The 20,647-nt window shown below is 38.0% G+C and overlaps 2 protein-coding genes across 3 annotated transcripts in view; one reads left to right on the plus strand and one right to left on the minus strand.

The window, feature by feature from the left end:
• Positions 1–78: 78 nt before the first annotated feature.
• srsf4 (serine and arginine rich splicing factor 4) lies at positions 79–9,946 on the minus strand. Its single transcript, XM_036567053.1, has 6 exons — positions 9,693–9,946; positions 9,013–9,155; positions 7,676–7,785; positions 4,675–4,889; positions 1,605–1,676; positions 79–1,040 (listed from the first exon to the last, which is right to left on the minus strand). The coding sequence occupies exons 1-6, from the start codon at positions 9,797–9,799 to the stop codon at positions 503–505; spliced, it is 1,185 nt and encodes a 394-aa protein (XP_036422946.1). The 5' UTR covers positions 9,800–9,946; the 3' UTR covers positions 79–502.
• A 1,654-nt stretch (positions 9,947–11,600) lies between these two features.
• LOC118805902 (solute carrier family 66 member 2) overlaps positions 11,601–20,647 on the plus strand; it is a 47,515-nt gene continuing 38,468 nt past the window's right edge. The window contains exons 1-3 of one of the 2 annotated variants that reach the window (XM_036567054.1): positions 11,601–12,573; positions 14,068–14,201; positions 16,584–16,634. In XM_036567054.1, the coding sequence (XP_036422947.1) occupies positions 12,269–12,573; positions 14,068–14,201; positions 16,584–16,634 (490 nt within the window). In that variant the 5' untranslated portion in view covers positions 11,601–12,268. The remainder of the gene's footprint in view (positions 12,574–14,067; positions 14,202–16,583; positions 16,635–20,647) is intronic. The other variant, XM_036567055.1, reaches the window with a different exon arrangement.

Below are 20,647 nucleotides of genomic sequence, written 5' to 3' on the forward strand. Positions count from 1 at the left end.
CTTTCTGCAGCAACATATCACTCTTGAATCTATTTACAACATACACAAAGCCCTTTAAATGAAATGATCAGATATACGTTGTTATTACGCAAGCCTTTTTATTTCATGTCTTAAACGAAAATGGTTAAAGAAGGACAAAATGACAGACAAAATTAAGTACAATAAACACCACTCTACATACCAGCAAAAAAAATGTTCCTATTGTGCACAGTACAAAGATTATGACGTATTAATCTCACACATTAGTTTCTCCATGTTTTCAAAGCTCTTAAGACAGCAATGACTATATTCTACAGACACTTCTCAAAAGACGGCACTACTCAAAGGTGTACAGCAGTGACGAATACAAATAGATATTAAGAAATGAAATCAATAAGCAAATGAAGCGCAAACACATGGCACAAGTGTTCTTATCTATCTACTGCAGTATTTATAAAAATACAAAGGGGCAGACAAAAGAGGTTGGTGAGGTAAATTACGAAATGCAAAACAGTACTCAGGCTCATGATCGAGAGCGTGAGCGTGATGGGGATCTTGAGCTTGAACAGGATCTAGAGCGGGACTCGGAGTGTGCTGCTGAAGCAGAGCGACTGCTGCCCTTAGCTGGGGTGTGTGACTGGGACTTGGAGTGGGATTTGGATTTGTCCCAGGCTTTGGAAGCAGAGGGAGACTGGGATCTGGAGTGAGAACGCGATCTGGAATGCAAGGTCCTTTCTGCTGTTCCATCATCACCCCTCTTCACAGCTTCATGACTCTTTAAGACAGACTTTTTGGAGCCATCTCTGTTGCTGCCCATTTTGGAGCAAGACCTGGAACAGGACCTGGATCGAGAGCGTGACTCTTTGTGGCTCCTCTTGCTCTCCTGTTTGCCCTTTTTTCTCTTAAAGCTACGACTCCTGCTGCGACTCCTGGCCTCGTCACGGCATCCTTGCATCTCCCGAATAGCATGATCTTCATTGCTACGCTCCTCTTCCTCCCTCTTTTTCCTATTCGGATTCTTCTTGCTTAAAGATCTGCTCCGGGACCGGGAGACTGCAGGCCTGAGAACAACAAAAATTAAATGGTCATAACATGACATTTTAAACATGGAGACATTAATACACACAAGTTACCAGTTTATCTGTCCCTACATTCAATGGCCATTTTTCAAGTACACATGCTACAAGGTGCACTTTGTATGTATACAATTACTGATGATTCATCAGACACTTTGCATCCTCTCTCATCAAGAAATATTTAGGTGGTTGACCATTCTAAGCTGGTGGTCATTTATTGGTTCCTTTCTACCAGTTGATGCAGCAGAGAATGGCAAGTTCTGCACAGATGGGCCACAGTCAGTAATTATAAATCTATATGGTAGGTTTAACTAATAAACTCAGTCTTTCGACATTTCCATGGACTGTGCAACAGAGCCATTTGTGCTGGAATTTGAAAGTTCCTTATCTTTAAGTGGACATACCTCATACCTTTTTCTTAACCACATAAATTCATATTTGGTATCACTTCTATGTTTCTCACTCACAACCAAAATTTGTGGAAAGTAAAATGACCCATTTTACAAGTCTGCCACAAATTAACAAATGGAGGTGTTCATGGAGTGTTACCTGGAATAGGAGCGACTTCTGCTGGGGCTACGGCTGCGGCTCTTGCGGGACCTCCTATTCCTCGAAGGAGACCTGAGACATATTTATTATCAGGAGTTATAATTAAAATTTAATTAAAATTTTGAAATTGATCAGCAGTTAAGCAGTCAACAATGCTAAAAACTACAACAATGACACGGTATGAAATAATTTTCCAGGACTTTTTCAGGACATAAATATAGGTAGACTGACTGATTTCATTCACATATGCTAGTCTTAAAAGACACTGCTAAGCTTTGAGTCCCCATATATACATCTATCACAGCAATACAGGCAGAACTGGTAAATTTAAAACACAAAGCCCCATCGTAATGAAAGCTAATTAACCAGCAAACCAACAAAATTACTGAGAATTCTGGGAATTTCAACAATACATTATTGAAGACTTTCATTCTGCGTTCTTGCGTCATTCTTCAGTTGCAACCTGATGCCAAAAATTATGATAGTGAGCCAATAAAACAAAGTATTCAGCAGATCATGAACCAATGGTGTTCCTCATAGGCAGAGTCTGAGGCCGAGCTGGACATGTACTGCCCTTTGTACTTGTAAACAAAAAAAGTATGTATTTATAATCATAAAGATTTTAAAAAACGGATACGTATTTAGTGAAAACTGATACGTAAAAATGTATTTAGACACCCCGAATATTAGTACGTTATGGGATTTTGGCCCATTCCTATCAGCAAACTTTCTTCGACTCCCCCAAAATTACAAGGGTCCCTGTATTGGATTTACAATTGCTCCTACCACACAAGGTGCTCCCACCTCTACACCGTGGGTGTGGTGTTCTTGGGATCATACAGGCAACCCTTCTTTCTCGAAACACGACAAACTAAATGCCAAATTCAATTTTTATTTCATGTTTGCAATGCACTTCAATGTTTATCGCTTTCTGTGTAACTGTTGCTCTTGCTGCTTTTAGGTCATCCTGCACTCTTTTCAAATGACCGCTGTCTTCTCTATTACCCTTCTTATTATTTGTGAGAAATCTTGCATGGTGCACTTGTTTAGGGATGATTTGTTCCATGAACTTTTCAACTTCACATTATCAAACCAACTGTACTGGCAGGGATATTTAAAGACTGCTACTCCTCTGTAGGCTTTTCCATTCGAGTTTTGTTTAATAAATGTTGTCTCTGAAAACTTTAGGGATCTCTTCCACCTTCACCATAATTGCTACTTGTTGAATGAAACCTTCTAAAGAAATGGCAACATGTTTTATAAAAACAGCAATGGCAATTTTGCACCAGAACATTTTTCATTTTATTTTCACAGCTTTCATATACAGAACATGGCATTTTTATGTATAACCTTTAAATATATGTATATTTTAAAATATGGTCTGAAAACTTTGTTTTACTTTATTTATCTCTGTTTTAAAATATTTTGTTTATGCTTGTGAACACACTTTTAAAGTACTTATTAGTAGTTTAAAAGTACAAATTTAAAAGATGTCAATTGTAAATTTAAGGTGGATAAATACACTGGAAGTACAGTACAGTAAATAACAAAAAAAAATGTCTGAATACTTATTTCCTGTCACTGTCTGTGATATTGAGAGCAAGCTGAACATCTTACCTTGAGTAATTGTATACTGTGATTAACTGTGTACTGAATTAACTGTATATTTATATTCTCTCATTGTAAAAGCATCTTTTATAGATATCCAGAAGTCCAAAACAGTATAAGCGTTATAATCATGTTCTCATTTTTTTTTACATGGGAGACATGGTTGAATCTGGCAGGAATGAACATGTGTTTTTTAAAATGATACCTTCAATAAGACGAGGCCATTTAAGAGGCTTACTAATTATCAGGGATGCTTCGATACCATGCTCTTTTACACCTACTCATAAAAAAAATAAAAAATAAAAATAAAAAAAATAAAAAAAATCATCGATGTCAACATTCCGATACTAGCTGATACTATGTGACGTAGGCACTGCTGCACTAATGAACCAATGAAGCAAGCTGGCAGTGAACAATGGTCTGCTCACACAGAAAAGTGTTACCGATACCATGCTGGTCAGAAACAAAGCCACTGGTCACATTAAACATTCTACCTTGGCAAATTCTTGCCAGGAATACACTGTGCAATGTTAGCCCATTTTAAACACAATCACAACTGCTTCCCTGATATGGGTGGAGACACGTAAGGTCAGCTAAAGAGAGGCAAAAAAGAATATTGCTACCAAAGTCTGTATACATCGACTTTACTCTGTTTGAGTGAGTAGAATAGTGGGGTTTAAAGGTTGTTTTTTTTTTTAACTGTGTTTGCAAAAAAGGCTGAAGAGACCGCAAAAATAGCATGGACAGAGTTTTATAAATTGTAGGCTTTATCCATACACAGCAGATTATTCAAATGTACAGTGCAACTCACCAACAAACAAGACTTCTAAAATTGCAGTGTATGTCTAACTTTAGGGGACAAACAGCTACAGCTCAACTAGCCAAACAAATGACATAAGACATAAAACTCCACAAGAAAGCTCCTCAGGCATGATTCCTGCCATCAATGTGCTACAGAGACTGATGTTCAAAGAACCTAATCAGTGCTCAAAGCTATGAGTGTACTTTACTTACAGCTGTACAAAAGCGCTTTTCTGACGTGGAAGAAAAGACGCTCTTCTCCACTGCAGCGCTACGTGATCCAAGGTAATTAATGCAGTTAGCACAACTAGCTAATGCAGTTCATTTAAAATCAGCTTGATTTTAATGATTTAACTGTTAAGGTACATTGTACTCATTTACACTAACTACGTAGCTCTAAGAAGGGTACTCAATATGGTTTAGGACTCTGTATCGGCACGTACTAAAAAATCTGTACTCAAACTCAGTCTGAAAAACATGGTATCGATGCATCCCTACTAATTATAGTTATCTTGGTTTTAATTATGTTCATTGGCTTGTTGAAATGATACTGTAGCTTTTATTCTACAACAGGTCTGAATTAACATCAGACTGTTTTAGACTGCTGACATTGTGTAATATATATTTTAATGACAGAACTTATCTGCCAAAAGATCTCTACCTGGAGCGGCTGCAGCTGCGTGAATATGAGCGTCTACGTCTGGCACTGGGGCGGTCCTCAATCAGACGGATCTTTCTGCCATTCACCTCAGTGCCATCCAGTTTCTCCAGTGCCCTCTTCATGTCTGAGTACAGCCTAAACTCAATCACTCCTTCATTTCTGCGACCCTTATTAGTGTCTGCATATGTCACCTCACCAGCCTGCCGCATATAGTCCTAAGGAAGAGACAGAACAATAAAGCATTCATACATGCATCTGGAAAATAATCTTTCTTCATAGAATGAGGGAAAAAACACATGAACTTCTGATACATTACATGGGCGAATGTATGAGCACACCCCTTCTAATTAGTGGAGCAGTGGAAAGGAGTTCTCTACTCAACTGATGAACCATGTTTGACTAGGGCATATGTTTGGACTGTTTTTCATGGTTTGGGCTGGAATGGAATGCTGTGAGCAAGTCTTTATCACTGAACATCAGTGCATGGCCTCACTAACATTAATATGCCTGAATGGAAGTGAATCCCTGCCATGTTCAAAAATCTAGTGCTAAGCTTTCCAAGAGATGTGGACTTTTGTAGCAAAAAAAGGGACCAACTCACATTAAATGTCCATGGTTTTGGAATCCAGTGAGCAGATATGGATGTGATGTTTTTTGTGACCAATAGTTTTCATTTATTTATTTTACCTGCATTAAACAGCAAACATTACAGGACTACACTAAGTTATATGGAACAAAATATCAGGACACCTACAAATTACACCTACAGGAGCTTTAATGACATCCCATTCTAAATACATAGGCATTAATATGGAGTTGGTCCCATCCTTTGCAGCTATAACAGCTTCCACTCTTCTGGGAAGGCTTTCTACAAAATTTTGAAATGTGTATATTTGTGAGGTCAGACGCTATTTTTGGACGAGAGGGCCTGGCTCACAATCTCCATTCTAGTTCATCCCAAAGGTGTTCAATGGGACTAAGGTCAGGGGTCTGTGTGGGCCAGTCAAGTTCTTCCACACCAAACTCACCCAACCATGCCTTATGGACCTTGCTTTGTGCACAGGGGCAGTTATGCTGGAACAGAAAAGGGACTTCCTGAAACTATTCCCACAAAGTTGGAAGCATACAATTGTCCAAAATATCTTGGTATGCTGAAGCATTAAGATTTCCCCTCACTGGAACTAAGGAGCCTAGGACAGTCCCTGAAAAACAACCCACAGCATTATCCTTCCTCCACCAAACTTTACAGTTGGCACAATGCAATCCGGCAGGTGACGGTCTCCAGGCACTCGCCCCACCCAAACTTGTCCATCAGACTGCCAGATAGAGAAGCGTGAGTCATCACTCCACAGAATACCTTTCCACTGCTCCAGAGTTCAGTGGCTGCATGCTTTGCACCACTGCCCCCGACACTTGGGATTGTGCATTTTGATCTTAGGCTTGTATGTAGCTGCTCAGCCATGGAAACCCCTTTCGTGAAGCTCCTAACACACAGTTCTTTTGCCTCCAGAAGCAATCTGGAACTCTTTAGTAAGTGATTTAACAGAGGATAGGCACTGTGCACTTTAGCAATTGGCGGCCCCACTCCGTGAGTTTGCAAGGTCTATTACTTTGTGGCTAAGCTGTTGTTCCTAGGTGCTTCCATTTCAAAATAATAGCACTTACAGTTGACAGGGGCGCATCTAGCAGAACTGAAATTTCACAAACTGACTTGTGGCAGAGATGGCATCCTATTACAGTACTATGTTTAAAGTCACTGAGCTTATCGGTACGACCCATTCTACTGCCAGTGTTTGTCTATTGAGACTGCAAGGCTATGTGCTTAATTTTATCCACCTGTTAGCAACGGGTGTGGCTTAAGCACCTAAACTGAATCATTAGGAGGAAAGTTTTGGGACATTTGTCCATTTAGTGTATGTACATTGCCAAGGCCTGATAAATAATAATAATAGAAATATAGAATAAAATAAAAAAATAGAATAAAAAGTAGATATCAAGAGAAACTTAAAAAGTTTTGGTTTATGTTGTATGAGAGAGATGATTAAAAGGTTATGATAACCTAAAGAAATAAGGCAAATAAATTAGTCAGTGGAGCACTTTTAAAATACATCAAAACAACCAATCTTATCCCACATTTCTATAATTCAATTCATAGCATAATCTCATTTCTTTTTGATATATTATTAGTGCTCCTTTCGCTATATGTAGTAGGCCTAGTGTTAATATTTGCCCAGTCTCTAATCATTCGAAAGCTGGCTTTGTTAGGCCTTGCTGTCAAGCACTCTAATAACACTGTTTTTAAGCTCTGTGAACCACATTCTTTTAAGTAGGCCCACTGGCTCAAACCATGATTTTACAATGAATGTCTTGTTACTTAAAACTGACATCACGTGGGGAATAGTGTCCCATAGTTTAGTAACTAATTCACAACTATAAAACATATACAAATATGTACATACTGCCCTAGCACCAGTTCACTTTCAGCCAGGTTGTGTACCACGGTTTTCTTAAATTTACTTTTCTAGCGAACTTGGGCTTTAAAATCAAAAAGTCATCAGGAATGCGGTCCACAAGTCAGACACCAAGCTCATCACATGGAGCGTGAGCCGAATATTGGCACAAAAGCTATACTTTCTTTTCATGGCAGTGGATACTCACCTAAACTGAACTGGGGACAAAGAGGCATTGTGGTGTTTAATGTGTTTGAGCACGGTATGAAATAAAACAATAAGCCACTCGAGGTAGTGTTTTTAAGTGATTTCACCATCATTAGGAGAATTGTTTATGGATGGCCATTTCAGTAAAATCTGTAAATTTGTAAAGTATTATTAAAAAAAAAAAATGTTAAATATCTTCCTTCCCCAAACACAAGGACACACGCTCACTGTTCTGTGTTGGTTCAGTTTTTTAGGCAAACCAAGATATGAATCAAACCATGAACGAAAAAAGGCCCAACCCAAACAATAAATGAGGTTACACCACAGACCAAAACGACTCTTACCTTCAGGTCCTGCCAGCTGCAGCGGCTGGAGAGATTCTCCACAATCAGTCTGTAATCAGTACGTGTTGGTGGACCATATCTGTCCCTCCCCCCACGCCCATACCAGTTACCTTCAAGATGATGAGGACAACAACATACATCGGTTTGGGTGGGCAAGAAAGGTTGGAGGTGGGTAAAATTGAAAGCAGTAACAAAGCTATTCTACTACATTTTTCAGATTATAGCTAACTACACATACAGTGAATTCTAAATTTATTGTAAAAATAAAAGCTCAGTTATACAAGACTCCAGTATGTGTTTTAATAAAAAAAAAATGTTTACTTTTAACACACTGAAACAGCCATAAACTGAAAACTGAATAATCAGTGGAATCTACATTAATTACATGAACCAGTTCTGAAGGAGACTTTATACAAAATCAAGTACTTGAACCTTCAGTGAACCAACATCAAATCTTTGTGATGTTAAATTCAAATAATGAAAAGGAAAAAGGAGGAAAAGCAAACTAAAACCAAAATAGTTCAGGAACCTACAAGAGCTCAACCCACATCTTTTCCTGACCCCATGGCATCCTCACCACCCGGCCTAAGGGGAAAAGCGGTCTTCATTCACATTGGTTCCCTTTATTGGTCTGCACAGGGGCCCAGAATGGTCAAAGAGGCACACGCTTGGGAAGGGGGGGACACCATGGCCAGCAATAGGGGCAGGCAGTCACTTTCAATTAAAACATTGAGGTTCTTTGTTAAATCTCTAGCTTTACTGTAACATTCATTAAAATGTAAATAAATAAAAGTTTTAGAAAACCGAAATTAGTTAATTTAGTTACTTTGTTGAAGTTATCACTGGAAAGATCATTATTCAGAGTACAGCAATTACTATAAATCATTACACCGCTCTAAAAAGAAAATTAATTTTTACCAGCTCCCCATCCAAATTCATCTATTTCAGAACACTACTGGTAAGTGTCCTCCAATCAACTACAAACTGAAGGCAATCAGGCTTCTCAGACAATGTACTCATGGTGGCTCACATTGCTCCATTCCCACTTAATAAGTCCAAGGTCTTTTTTTGTTGTTTTGTTTAACGGTATGGCTTGATTATGTGTCACTTCATTTGACCCAATAATGACATCAACACATCTTAAGACAAACATACCCCATTCAATTTTCAAGTGCTTTTAGTTTACAATTTAGTTTGCAACTTAAGATTGCACTCCACCAATAATCCATTTCTATCTGAGATGCCTTCGCAAATACACAGCCATCCCAACCTAAACCTTCAGAAGTATTCAGTGTCCCACCAATAAATGCTTAATCATACTGTAAATAATAATTTACTTCTTCCAGAGCTGTAACCTCCATCACGTCGTGGTCCCTTAGTGTGCTCCACAATCACCCTCTCCCCACACAGGTCCTTCCCGTTCAGGTCATATACTGCATCATCTGCATCGCGGGGATCATCAAATTCTACAAATCCGTACCTTGACCAAGAGAGAAACAAACTTGTCATTTTGGTTTGTAGCTGCTCGTGTCCGTATAATCTGCAGCAGTACGGGAGGAAAGATTAGCTATAGCTATACAGACATGCTCTGATATAGCTAACGCTAGCTAGTATTTTCATTCGTCGAGCACAGCAAACTTAACTACTTGCTCTATATTAAGCATGTACACTGAATCTAGGTTACTGCTTATTGGATTCACTGACACTATACGTTAAAAACCGACCAACAATGGGGTTGATGAACGAACTGCCTAAACTAACGATGTAACGTTAATCGCATTATACTCATCGGTGTTAAATGGAGTCAGTAACGTATTCATTTCCCGAATGCAATGAACCAACACCCAGCACAACTTTCGGTCAAAAAACTATCCTACCCCATGTCGCTAAACTGAATTTAACGTTATATTAATCATTTCAGCATTAACTAGCGTAACATGCTAACTGTTTGTGCCAGCTAGCTAGCTTGGCCTGGCTAGCTAACTTAGCTTCAAAATGTGGAAGACATTCAGGTTACCCATTTTTAAGGTCCACTTCTAAAATCTTTCCATATCCTTTAAAAAACTTTTCGACGTCTTTCTCCCTTGCGCGATAACTCAACTTTCCAATGTAAACTCTAGACATCTTCGTTTGAATCTAATGAATGATTTTTTTTCCAGTTGCTGCTTTTCCGTTAGCTAGCTAGCCACGTAGCGGCTAAGTGTAAGAGGAAAAGAACAGGCGGAGTAATCTCTAGCAAGCTGGTGAAAAGCCAGCGGAGGCGCTATCCAAATGTTGTACAGTGAGCATGCGCGTTGTGTGAAAAGCGTGCTTCTCTTAAAGGGCACGTTTAGCATTTGTGCCCTCAATGGGACTTATGCCACTGTAGTCGTGTCGTCATTTTGTAGTCGGCGCCATACTCTTATGCCCATATTAGGAACTCCGGGTCTAAGCTTGATTTCTCTATGGCCAGAATGAACAGGGTTTTCAAAAAATCACCTCTATCGGACCCCGTGATAGATAAAAATGTTCAGAACCCAATACGCTTTGTTCTATGAACACTGTTCTCTCGAATATCACTGGATCCTCTCAATTACAAGGTCATTAAAGAGTTGAAATATGAATATTGCTACATGCAAGCTAATGCTGCTGCACACTATTGACGTAATAAGACTGGCAGCCTCCTTAAAGAGTAACTACACCCCCTACTTTCACAACTCCACTCCTGGCTCAGCTTTGAAAAATGCTCAAAAATGGGAGGGGCACCGCGGTGATCTAGGGGTTTGGAGATGGGGCTGGGAGGGAACCCAGGTGGGCTGAGCTGCTGTGGGCTTAGAGCTCCCTACCGTTAGCTACCAGAAAATATGGAGAGTGACAAAATCAAATAACACGCTTGTGACTGAGAGGTCTTACGAGGTTGACGATTTTTCTTCACTACCATACACATCTTCGATTGGGGAAGGTGTTTCTGATCAGGCAGGGTGCCTTTAGCCTTACCACTTTGAGGCAGTGACTCAAGCTGCCGAAGAGTTAGCGTCAGAAAATGATTAGCAGCAAGTGAGAGAGGCGCCAGAATGGTAGGAAGTTAATTTAAACCGTGACAGCTAGCTTCTAATTATCTGCTCAGCAAAATACACATTCAGTAAAACCCAAGTCCTGATTACTTAGGTGTACTGAATTTCAAACAAATAAGGTGGATTTCTTTAAACATTGTCTAAGTTTCAGTCATTTTGATATCAAGCTATGGCGGACTTCTTGTGGGCACTAGCTACAAAGCTCTAAACTTTTATGAACACAAGCTAATCAAACCTTTGTAGCCTAAGCTAGTTAGCTACCTTTAGCTGTTCTCTGGAACTACTAGCATCACAACCTAGCTTTTTCGCATGCTGCCAGTTTAACAGGGATACTGTTATCGTACCATACAGGTTGTTCACAGATGTGACCAGACTGGGGTCGTACACTGCCTCACCAGTCATCCATGGTTTGCTGCAGTAGCCCTAAATCCTTACGTTCTACACGCTGTTCATGGGACTTATAAGTAACTATATGGAGACTTGCTTTTAAATCCTGCTCCTGGAATCCCTCTGCCCCAAACAGTTTCAACAATTCCCTGTTTCAATATGTCTATTCCACCTAATCAACTGATTATTAAGCACTTTGTGAGCTAGATAAGGTTTGTTGAAGTAGTGAATAGTTAAACTGTAGGACAGGGGTCCCCAGAAGCAAGAAAATCTTTTTCAAAAAAAAGATTTGAAAGTCATAGTCTCCTTAACCCTGTGAGTAACAGAGTGTAGTAATCTCCGTGAGGGATGCGATGGCCTAGATTTTTTCACAAATTATGTAAATCCCCTTGAAAGCTGAAAATAGTAAGTTTATTTATGAACGTAGTCAGTCTCTAAAGCTAATCCCGTAAACTAAAGGAATGAGTCTGCATTTAGGGACACATTTTTAAAAAAGGTTTACCTATTGGGACAATAATGTGTGCGATTAATTTCTCAACTAGGAGGAACGTCTCTATTCTTCTCCGGACGGACACCTAACCAGGCTCCTTTTAGGACCCGTTTATTTAGTGTGCTGTGACGTCTGATGTCGTTATAAGGAAGTCTCCAGCTACAGATAGATGGAAGGAGTAGGAAGTTAGCTGTTTTAAGGAGTTCCAAATCTAAACTTATAAATCTATGAATATTTTTATACCCAGGAGTATTCAGCGACCCGAGAAACGTTGAATGTTAAGAGGACCAAGTTGACTGCACAACGCATCTTTGCTACTAGTATACTAGCATCATTGTACAATAACGTTGCTACTGGGCAGGAAGCGTTTTTCTTTTTTTTCATTGATTTCGCTAGTTAACAATTACGAATGGTAGCTAGCCTGATATGTGGGTGGATACATTTACTATAGCTTTAAGGTGGTTCTATAAATCCAGTTTCAACCTGATCTTTGCAGTTGAGTATAGTGTCGTTATAACTGCGGTCTTGTATCGGTTTATTGTTTTCCTTCAGGTATGGTCAAGTACTTGTCATGTTTGGACTATTTATCATAGTCAGACAGCAGAATGCACTAGTGGTTCTTTGAGCTAGTCGACAGATAGACCTGGGGCAAATACGAATTTAATGCATTATTATTATTATTATTATTATTATTATTATTATACGTTTACTTTGGTCAGCAATAGACCAGGCTTTGCACTTAAAGTCCATTGGCACTGTCCGAATATGGAAGATGAGGTCTTTAATCAGATTCTTTATGTTATCAATCAACTGGTCTCTTGGATCGCTGCACTTGCTATTATATTTGGTGGTGTGGTACCATACATCCCCCAATACAGAGACATCCGCAGGACGCAGAACGCTGAGGGATTCTCCACCTATGTTTGTCTTGTGCTTCTTGTAGCTAACATTTTAAGAATACTCTTCAGGTAAGTTATTTTCTGTCATTTCATTCACCTTAGAGAGGGCACATACTAAACTGAAGGTTTTGCCTCTAATTTAGATTTACAAACTCAAAACATAGGTCTGTTTGGCATAACAAGTGTCAAGATTATCTGGGTAATGTCTAAAATTCATAGATTTCTGCATAACATTATGGAATATAACACCAGTAGTTTATGGAGGACCAGATTTGCCAAATTGAAAAATGAATAAAATAAAAAAAAATAAATGGCCCAGTAAATTAATCAATAAAAAAATTAAAGTATATATTGCTTATTGTAATTGTAATTATACACATATTTCTTTATTCTGCAGTTATATATTTCTCAATTTATTTCTGTATTATTTGTTGTTTTATTAATGCCATTTTTATATATTTTTTCCATATCTATATTTTTAACATTTGTTCTCTTTATTCATTATTCATGTATTCATATATTTATTTATTTTTTCATTGATTCATTTATTTATTTATTTACTTCATTAATTCATTTATTTATTTCTGTATTCCGTCGTTCATATGATAATTAGCAGGCGTGTTTTTCACGTTCAGGTTAGCAGTCAAGCCCAGGAGGAGAAGAGCTGATTAAACTGTTCTTTCGCCAACTCCATAAAGAGCTGCAATGCCACGAACAGACAAACCTGCCAGTAAATAACTTGCGATGGCTTCCACAGGCAGTATGTGAGAAAGGGGGTTCAAATGTCTGGGTTTGATCTGAATTTTGCAGAAAAAGATGAACCTCCTCCTCCAAAATTTCTGAACACTACGGGGTCAACCTCTGTATCAGCAGAGGCAGCATAATGGACCAAACTGTCCGCCACAGCCTCCATATGAACGAGTAAACAATCCGTACTTGCATTTTCAGCCAGATCAGCCGAGACTCTCAGATCTCTGACTGTCTGCTGCCTGTAAGAAGCCATTACTGTACTGTCTTGTCCTTAGTTACCGTTGAGAGAGCAAGACATGAACAATCAATCTACAGAATCTGATATCGATCAACCAATAGGAATATTAAGATGCTGTGACATCATTGACTGAGAGCCCCTTTATTAGCATGAGGACAAGGAAATACAGAAATAAATAAATAGAGAAATAAATAAATAAATTAATAGTCATGAAAATAAATGAATAGAAAAAATGTTAATAAAGAAACATAAATAACAAAAAAATAAATACAAAAATTAGTGAGAAGGGGAAATTACTAAATAGACATATAAGTAAATGCAGACTTATTAATTTATATAAGGTTTTTTTATTCATATATTAATTATGTATATATATATTTATTTTTAGATTTATCATCATTATTCTTTGCAATTCTACTTCATATATTAATTTACTAAGTCATTTATTTTTAATTTAATTTATTTTTCATTTTGGTAAATCTGGTCCTCCATAGTAGTTCATAGGATGGGATATGTAAAAGAGTGCATTCTCATTGATTTATATGCCCTGTTCTTTGCATTTTTGTGTTTTCTAGGTTTGGACGTTACTTTGAAATTGCACTGTTGTGGCAAAGCATCATAATGATTGCCACCATGCTGATTATGCTGAACTTGTGTACTAGTGTCCGTGTGGCTACCGAAATCAGCACCAAGCGCCGCTCATTTACAGGTATGCATTAGCAAGTTCATTAATGATTTTCATTGTTTGTAGAGAGGTGTTAACAGTAGCATGTTGTATATGTCTTGTATTTGTAATTATGAGAGAAATAGAGACTTGATTGATGTACATTTGACTCCAGGAATCACTGAATGTTGTAAGTATAATGGCATTAGCTCAGAGCTGTGGGTGGGTGGGTAGATGGGTTGTTTGGAAGATTGGGTAGATGGGTGGGTACAAATAACACAGGTGGAGTAGCTTGCTGAAAACATAAACATCTTTTGCATTATTTAAGTCAAATACTACAAGCAACTTGTAATTTTTGTATGTATGTGTATATGTGTGTGTGTATATATATATATATATATATATATATATATATATATACACACATACATACAAAAATTACAAGTTGCTTGTAGTATTTGACTTAAATAATGCAAAAGATGTTTATGTTTTCAGCAAGCTACTCCTCAAGCACATATCGCCACAATGAAGGTGGGCTTTTCTTACGAGTGGCTTTACTAGTAACTTGATTGGCTCTTTTAAATGCACTACTATAACCTAAGAATAACTCAACTCATTTTCTGCCATTGCCTGTCCTAATTTTGTTTTGCTTCTTCATGTTTTGCTTCTTTGATGATGAGGAGGTTGTCCAGAATGCAGGGTGTTTACCTGGTGCAGGGTTGGGAACCACTAGTTTAGAGGAGAAAAGAGAAACAGCCTATTGAAGTACTGTGACTTTTTAGCAGAACTTGCTGTTGCATTATTCTATAAATCCTTTTGGCTTGACTTTCATATTTACAGTTACTGTATATGTATGGATATATGTATGTATATATATATATATATGTAGTATTTAATAATATGTAGACAACTGAAAGAAAAGTATTAATAGGGATCCCCCCCAATTTGCTACAGTAACAGCCTCTACTCCTCTGAGAAGGCTTTACACTACGTATTGGATCATTTCTGTAAGGATTTAATTGTATTCAGCCACAAGAGCATTGGTGAGGTCAAGTACTGATATATGATTAGTTCTGGATCACAAATGCCACTCCAACTTTTGCTTTTGCTTTTGGATATTTTTGGACGTATAGTGTATATTCAGATGGCATTCTCTGAACTAACTCTAGCCATCTGATTGGGAGTTGAACGGCAACAGTTGCTCAGTTGTTAGAACCACTTACACTGTTCTTTCACCCTCTAAAAATGTACTATAATTTCTATGACAGACACTCACACACACACGTTTCCCTTGTGTTTGAGACTAATTTATGTGGCATCTGTGTTTCTGCTTTTGCTAGGTGTGATATTTAGATAGATTCAGTATGTGCTGTGAGACACATTCTATTCAGAAACTAAATGAAGGGCCATATCCTCTTGCCAAGCACGTGTGTACAGGTATGGTCTATTGCAAAAGTGGTTTGTAAGTCACATTGAAACCAAATTCTTAAGTAGTCTTGATGTAAGGTAAAATCTCATTTGAGCAGTCTGTAGTGAAACTCTTTGCTGTGATAAAGAGAGAATATATATATATATGTGTGTGTTTTACCTTACGGTAAAATTACCTTTTTTATGGCCATTAATCAAGACATGCATATATGTTATTTTATTTGTTTCTTAGGTACATTTAAAGTGGTAGATGTTTGTTGCTGAAATGGTTTCTCTCTGTTTATCTGTGTGCTTGGTGGTGAGCTACCACACATAAAGGAAGCTAGTACCAAAACAGAAATCTTTCAGAACTAAAACATTTGCGCCAGACTTTTCTTTAAAGATGTCGAAGCATTATATGAGCTATAGTAAATGCGAGCAAACAGAATGTGAATGTGAATGTTATAACTACATAAAACTTTGTTGTTTTAACTTTAGGAGATGACTCATTAGGCTTTGAAAACTATGAAACTCTTGGGACCAACTGGTAACACATTGATAAGAAAGAGCACTCGAGATTTTTAATGAAGTCTCACAGAATCATGAATGTAAAATATTTATCACATATTTTTCAAAAGGTTCTTGCTTGCCTATAGCAAATGGTTCGGGTTATATGATTGACAGAATCTTCTTTGTTTAAATCAGGAATGTGTTTTGTCTCACTCAAAACTTAGGTGAAAAAGTCATTTTTTGAGAATTAAACATCAAATATGTCCTTGTTCAAGAATGACAGTGTATCTGATGAACATACAAATAACACAAGTGTAAAGCTAAGTATACATCTATATAAATCCTATATAATTAAGCAAAAATATTTCAGTGAACTTGTGTGCAGTTATGGATACTCTCATTATCTATCAGTTTTTTAACTTTTCTGGAGCTGTTTGCCTGACAGTAAGGAGGGAAACAATGTTTTCTTCTCTCTTTCTTTCTTTTTTTCCTTTCTTTTTTGTTTTCAAGCAACAGACAGTAAGGACGAGGAAATCAAAGTTCCTAAGAAGTTCTTTCTGGGTATGTACTGATCAGTTTGCCATGAAATGCTAGTCATCCATTATTGCCCATCCTTCTTCTCTGTGTTGTCTTTTAAATATATTTTGAACATCTTGGGCCTATCAAAATCCTCTGTAAATTCTTAGAATCTTATCTTTCAATTAACTCAGGCCAATTTTGACACTTTTGAGTTGCATGTTTCCATAGGAGGTTAGTAAGTATGTTTATGTAGGAATTGACATCGGTAAATATGTAAATTAACGTTATCATCGGCCAGGAGTTCCCATCAGCACATCCCGGTTTGAATCCATTGACCTTTTTGACTGCATACTTGCAAAGGGAAACATAATGATCAAATATATATAATTTGATAACTGTAGTTTGTCAGCTTTTAGATTTTGTTCTGATATTTTTTATGACAGCCAGAAATAGTACATTGAGTGGTGCTGTTTTTTTCTGCATTTAATATGCTACTTATAATCCTAGGATGTTATTAACTTAAATATGAAAGCATCACTCTCGATTTCACTCTCTCTCTTCATTCAGTTATATGCTGTGAGACAACATATAGTAATTTTATTCTAACATTTTGTAGCTAAATGGCTGAGCTTCATTGTGATGGTGGACACACAAGAATGTTGTTGGTCTCTGAATGTACTCCAGATGGCACTATGGCACTTGCTCTGTCTATTGTGTGACTGAGACTTTCCTCTTTTTGGAGGAAGCTTGCTGATTTTGGTTGCTGGTCTTTGTGTTTTTCTGGTCAAAGCAACATTTCATATCAGTTTGATTGTTCAGAACTGTGAGAGATAATATTTACCTTTACATGCAGTGTAAAAGACAGCCTAACCGTATTTGCATTGATGGCCTGTGTTTTCTCTTATACCTTTATTAAAATTACCATTATTCGTATTGATTGTGGGAGAAGAAAGTGATTTGGATCAAAAGAAGCTCAGTAATACAATGAAGTGTTGTATTCTTCCCGTTACTGGAATGCTTGATTGTATTGTTTATTGTTTGGGGGGAAAAAAAAAACAAATTAAAAAAATGGAAGAGGTTTGATGTCTGACCCTTGTTATTGGATTTTCTGTGATACATTTGTAATTTTGCATTTCTTGTCGTTGACCTTCATTGTGATACATTTGTTTGCATTTTACCTCAATTTGTTGCATCAGTTCTCTTTCATTTTTCCTTAGAAGAGTTGTCCTCACACTGATTTCTGTTTACCCATGTTGGGTTGAATGTTTGTTAGATTGGTGGATGCTTTGTGAATATATGCGTTTCAGTACTAGGCATAAGATGCAGTACTGTTTGCTGCCTCATAGCTTGAAGGTTGTGCTGCATTTTTAGACCGGGCTGACTCGTCAGTATCTCTGTGCATGAAAGGGCAGTTTATTTTTCTAAAGCCAGTAGGCCTACATTTCACTTTGAGCAGTGGCACAATATAGATTATTAGTGGGGGCATATACTGCAATGCAACAGAAGATTATAGAGAAAATTGCAATGGGTATTTGTTGTGCTGGAAATTACAGTTTACAGTGACTCTTCTGTCTGATGTGGTGAATTCAGTATTGTACACTGCACTGATAGCATCTAAATCTGCTCTATTCCAATGCCTGAGGTACTGACTGGGCTTTGGCAGTGAGGTATATGATTTTTTCTGAAATTGTTCCACATTTTTTAGATGCAGTTTTTCGCGGATTGCCCATCTTTGCTTCTGAGCAACTCTGCCTCTCTAAAATGCTCTTTTTATACCCAGTCATGTGAGTTAATGGCAAATTGCTCCTCCAGCTGTTTTTTTATTTGTAGTCAAGTCAAAGTTTATTTATATGGCGCTTTTTACATCAGGTGTTGTCACAGACAGCTTTACAGAAAAATCTGGGTCCAAGCCCCCATGAGCAAGCCAGTGGGGACAGTGGCAAGGAAAAACTCCCTAAGAGCAAGAGGAAGAAACCTTGAGTAGAACCAAGACTCAAAAGGGGAACCCATCCTCCTCTGGTCGACACCGGATAGCAAACAGCATTAGTATAAAATATTAGAATACAAAACGGGGAAAACAGGCGGAGCAATGGTTAGTTAGAAAGCTTGAGTTTATGCAGCAGCATCAGGAGGGTCAGTTCATGCAGGTGAGGTTTGCACAGCATTGTACAGCATGAAACTCCATGGTGGTCAAAACGGTGCAGATCAGCCAACAGAGATGGAGCTCTGGTGACTATAGCAGCTCTGGTGGCTCCCATGTGGCGACTCGGGCAAACGTCGCTCAGGGGCTCAAATAAAGCGAGAGAGAGAGGGAGAGAAGTTGATTAACAGGACAGGCCCTTTTATGGACAGATAATAGTGAGTAATAGTGCAACAACTAATATTAGCAAAATATTAAAATTTGCAAACAGATACGTTTTAAGTCTAGTTTTAAATGTAGAGAGTGTGTCTGAGTCCTGAACAGAGATTTTGGGGCTACGTAGGAAAATGCTCGACCACCTGCTGTGGTTCTTCTAATTCTACAAACTGTCAGTAAGCCGTTATTTTGTGAGCGGAGCATATGTATGGGTTCGTATGACTGAATTAATTCACTAAGATACTGCAGGGCCAGGCCTTTTAACGATTTGTACGTTAAGAGAAGGATCTTATACTCTACATCCAGCTAAAGTAGTCTGGAGGTTATGAAGGCATGCACCAGCTTCGCATCATTTAGGGCTAGAATATTACGTATTTTAGTGATGTTACACAAGTGAAAGAATGCGGTTCTAGCGATGTTGCAAACGTGTATCAAAAGAGAGACAGGAATCGGAGATGACGCCTAGATTTTTTTACAGTGGTACTTGATTTTTTTTTTAATCTTTTTTTTATCCGTTTTTATTCTTTTTTTATCCTTTTTTATTATTTTTATATCTGTGCCATCACTGCCAGACTCTGCAACAGCTTTGTTCCTCAAGCGATCAGGTTTTTAAACTCACAAGGACTGATCTGAAAACTCCCTCACACACGTAATCTACACTCACCCTCTCACACACACACACACACACACACACACACACCTCTTTTGATGATCTACTTGCACTGGAACATTGCTGCTAACATTGTGTTTACACTGTTTACTCAAGTACTATCTCAGTAACTGCTGTGTTTATGTATGTTATATGACTACGTAAACTCATAGATCACAGCATGTTAAGTATCTCTGCACCTTATTCCACTACCTCATGTCCAGAAATGAGTGCTGTGTCGGTGCTGCACTGTCCTGTCTGTTTACTGTGTCTAATGTCTGTTTAATTTATCATATTTATTGTATTGTTTCTAGTTTAATTTTTTATTTGCATACTTATGTCTGCACGTTTGCACTTTGTACTCTTTTGTTCCATGTGCACCTTGTTCCTGGAGGAACATAATTTCACTTCACTGTGTACTTGTACGTAGATAGAATGACAATAAAAGCCTCTTGACTTGGCTTGACTTGGAATGACCGTATCACCATCTAAATTTAGTTCAAATTTGGAGAGTTGAGATGTCTTTGCTTTGGGTCCAAGTAGTAGGACCTCAGTTTTGTTGGGATTAAGAAGAAGGAAATTGTTGGTCATCCAGCTTTTGATATTTGTAACACATTCTTCCAGTTTATTTAGATTCAGAGCCTCATTTGGTTTAGCAGATACGTAGAGCTGTGTGTCTTCTGCTTAGCAGTGAAAACTAACGCTGAACCTGCGAATTATGTTACCAAGAGGTTGCACGTACAGAGAGAAAAACAGCAGCCCGAGCACTGATCCTTGGGGGACACCATATTGTACTAGCATACGATCAGAGTGTTTACTGTTAACACTGACAAATTGATAATGGTCAGTCAGATAGGATCGGAACCGCGACAAAGCCTGTCCTTTGATACCAACCAGATTTTCCAGCCTATCAAGGAGGATCTTGTGGTCAATAGTATCAAATGCTGCGCTGAGATCTAGAAGGACTAATATGCAAATATGGCCACTATTGAGAGACACAAGATCATTTACTACTCTGTTTCAGTACATGAAAGGGTCTAAAGCCAGACT

The sequence above is a fragment of the Colossoma macropomum genome, unplaced genomic scaffold, assembly GCF_904425465.1.
Source record: "Colossoma macropomum unplaced genomic scaffold, Colossoma_macropomum, whole genome shotgun sequence".
Taxonomy (NCBI): domain Eukaryota; kingdom Metazoa; phylum Chordata; class Actinopteri; order Characiformes; family Serrasalmidae; genus Colossoma; species Colossoma macropomum.

Coding starts and splice junctions, on each gene's coding strand:
- srsf4 (XM_036567053.1), bottom strand. CDS start 9,799: ATGTCTAGAGTTTACATTGGAAAGTTGAGTTATCGCGCAAGGGAGAAA. Junction 4,890..7,675: donor GCAGCTGGCAGGACCTGAAG/GTAAGAGTCGTT, acceptor TCTCTTCCTTAG/GACTATATGCGGCAGGCTGG. Junction 1,677..4,674: donor CGCAGCTGCAGCCGCTCCAG/GTAGAGATCTTT, acceptor AATATGTCTCAG/GTCTCCTTCGAGGAATAGGA.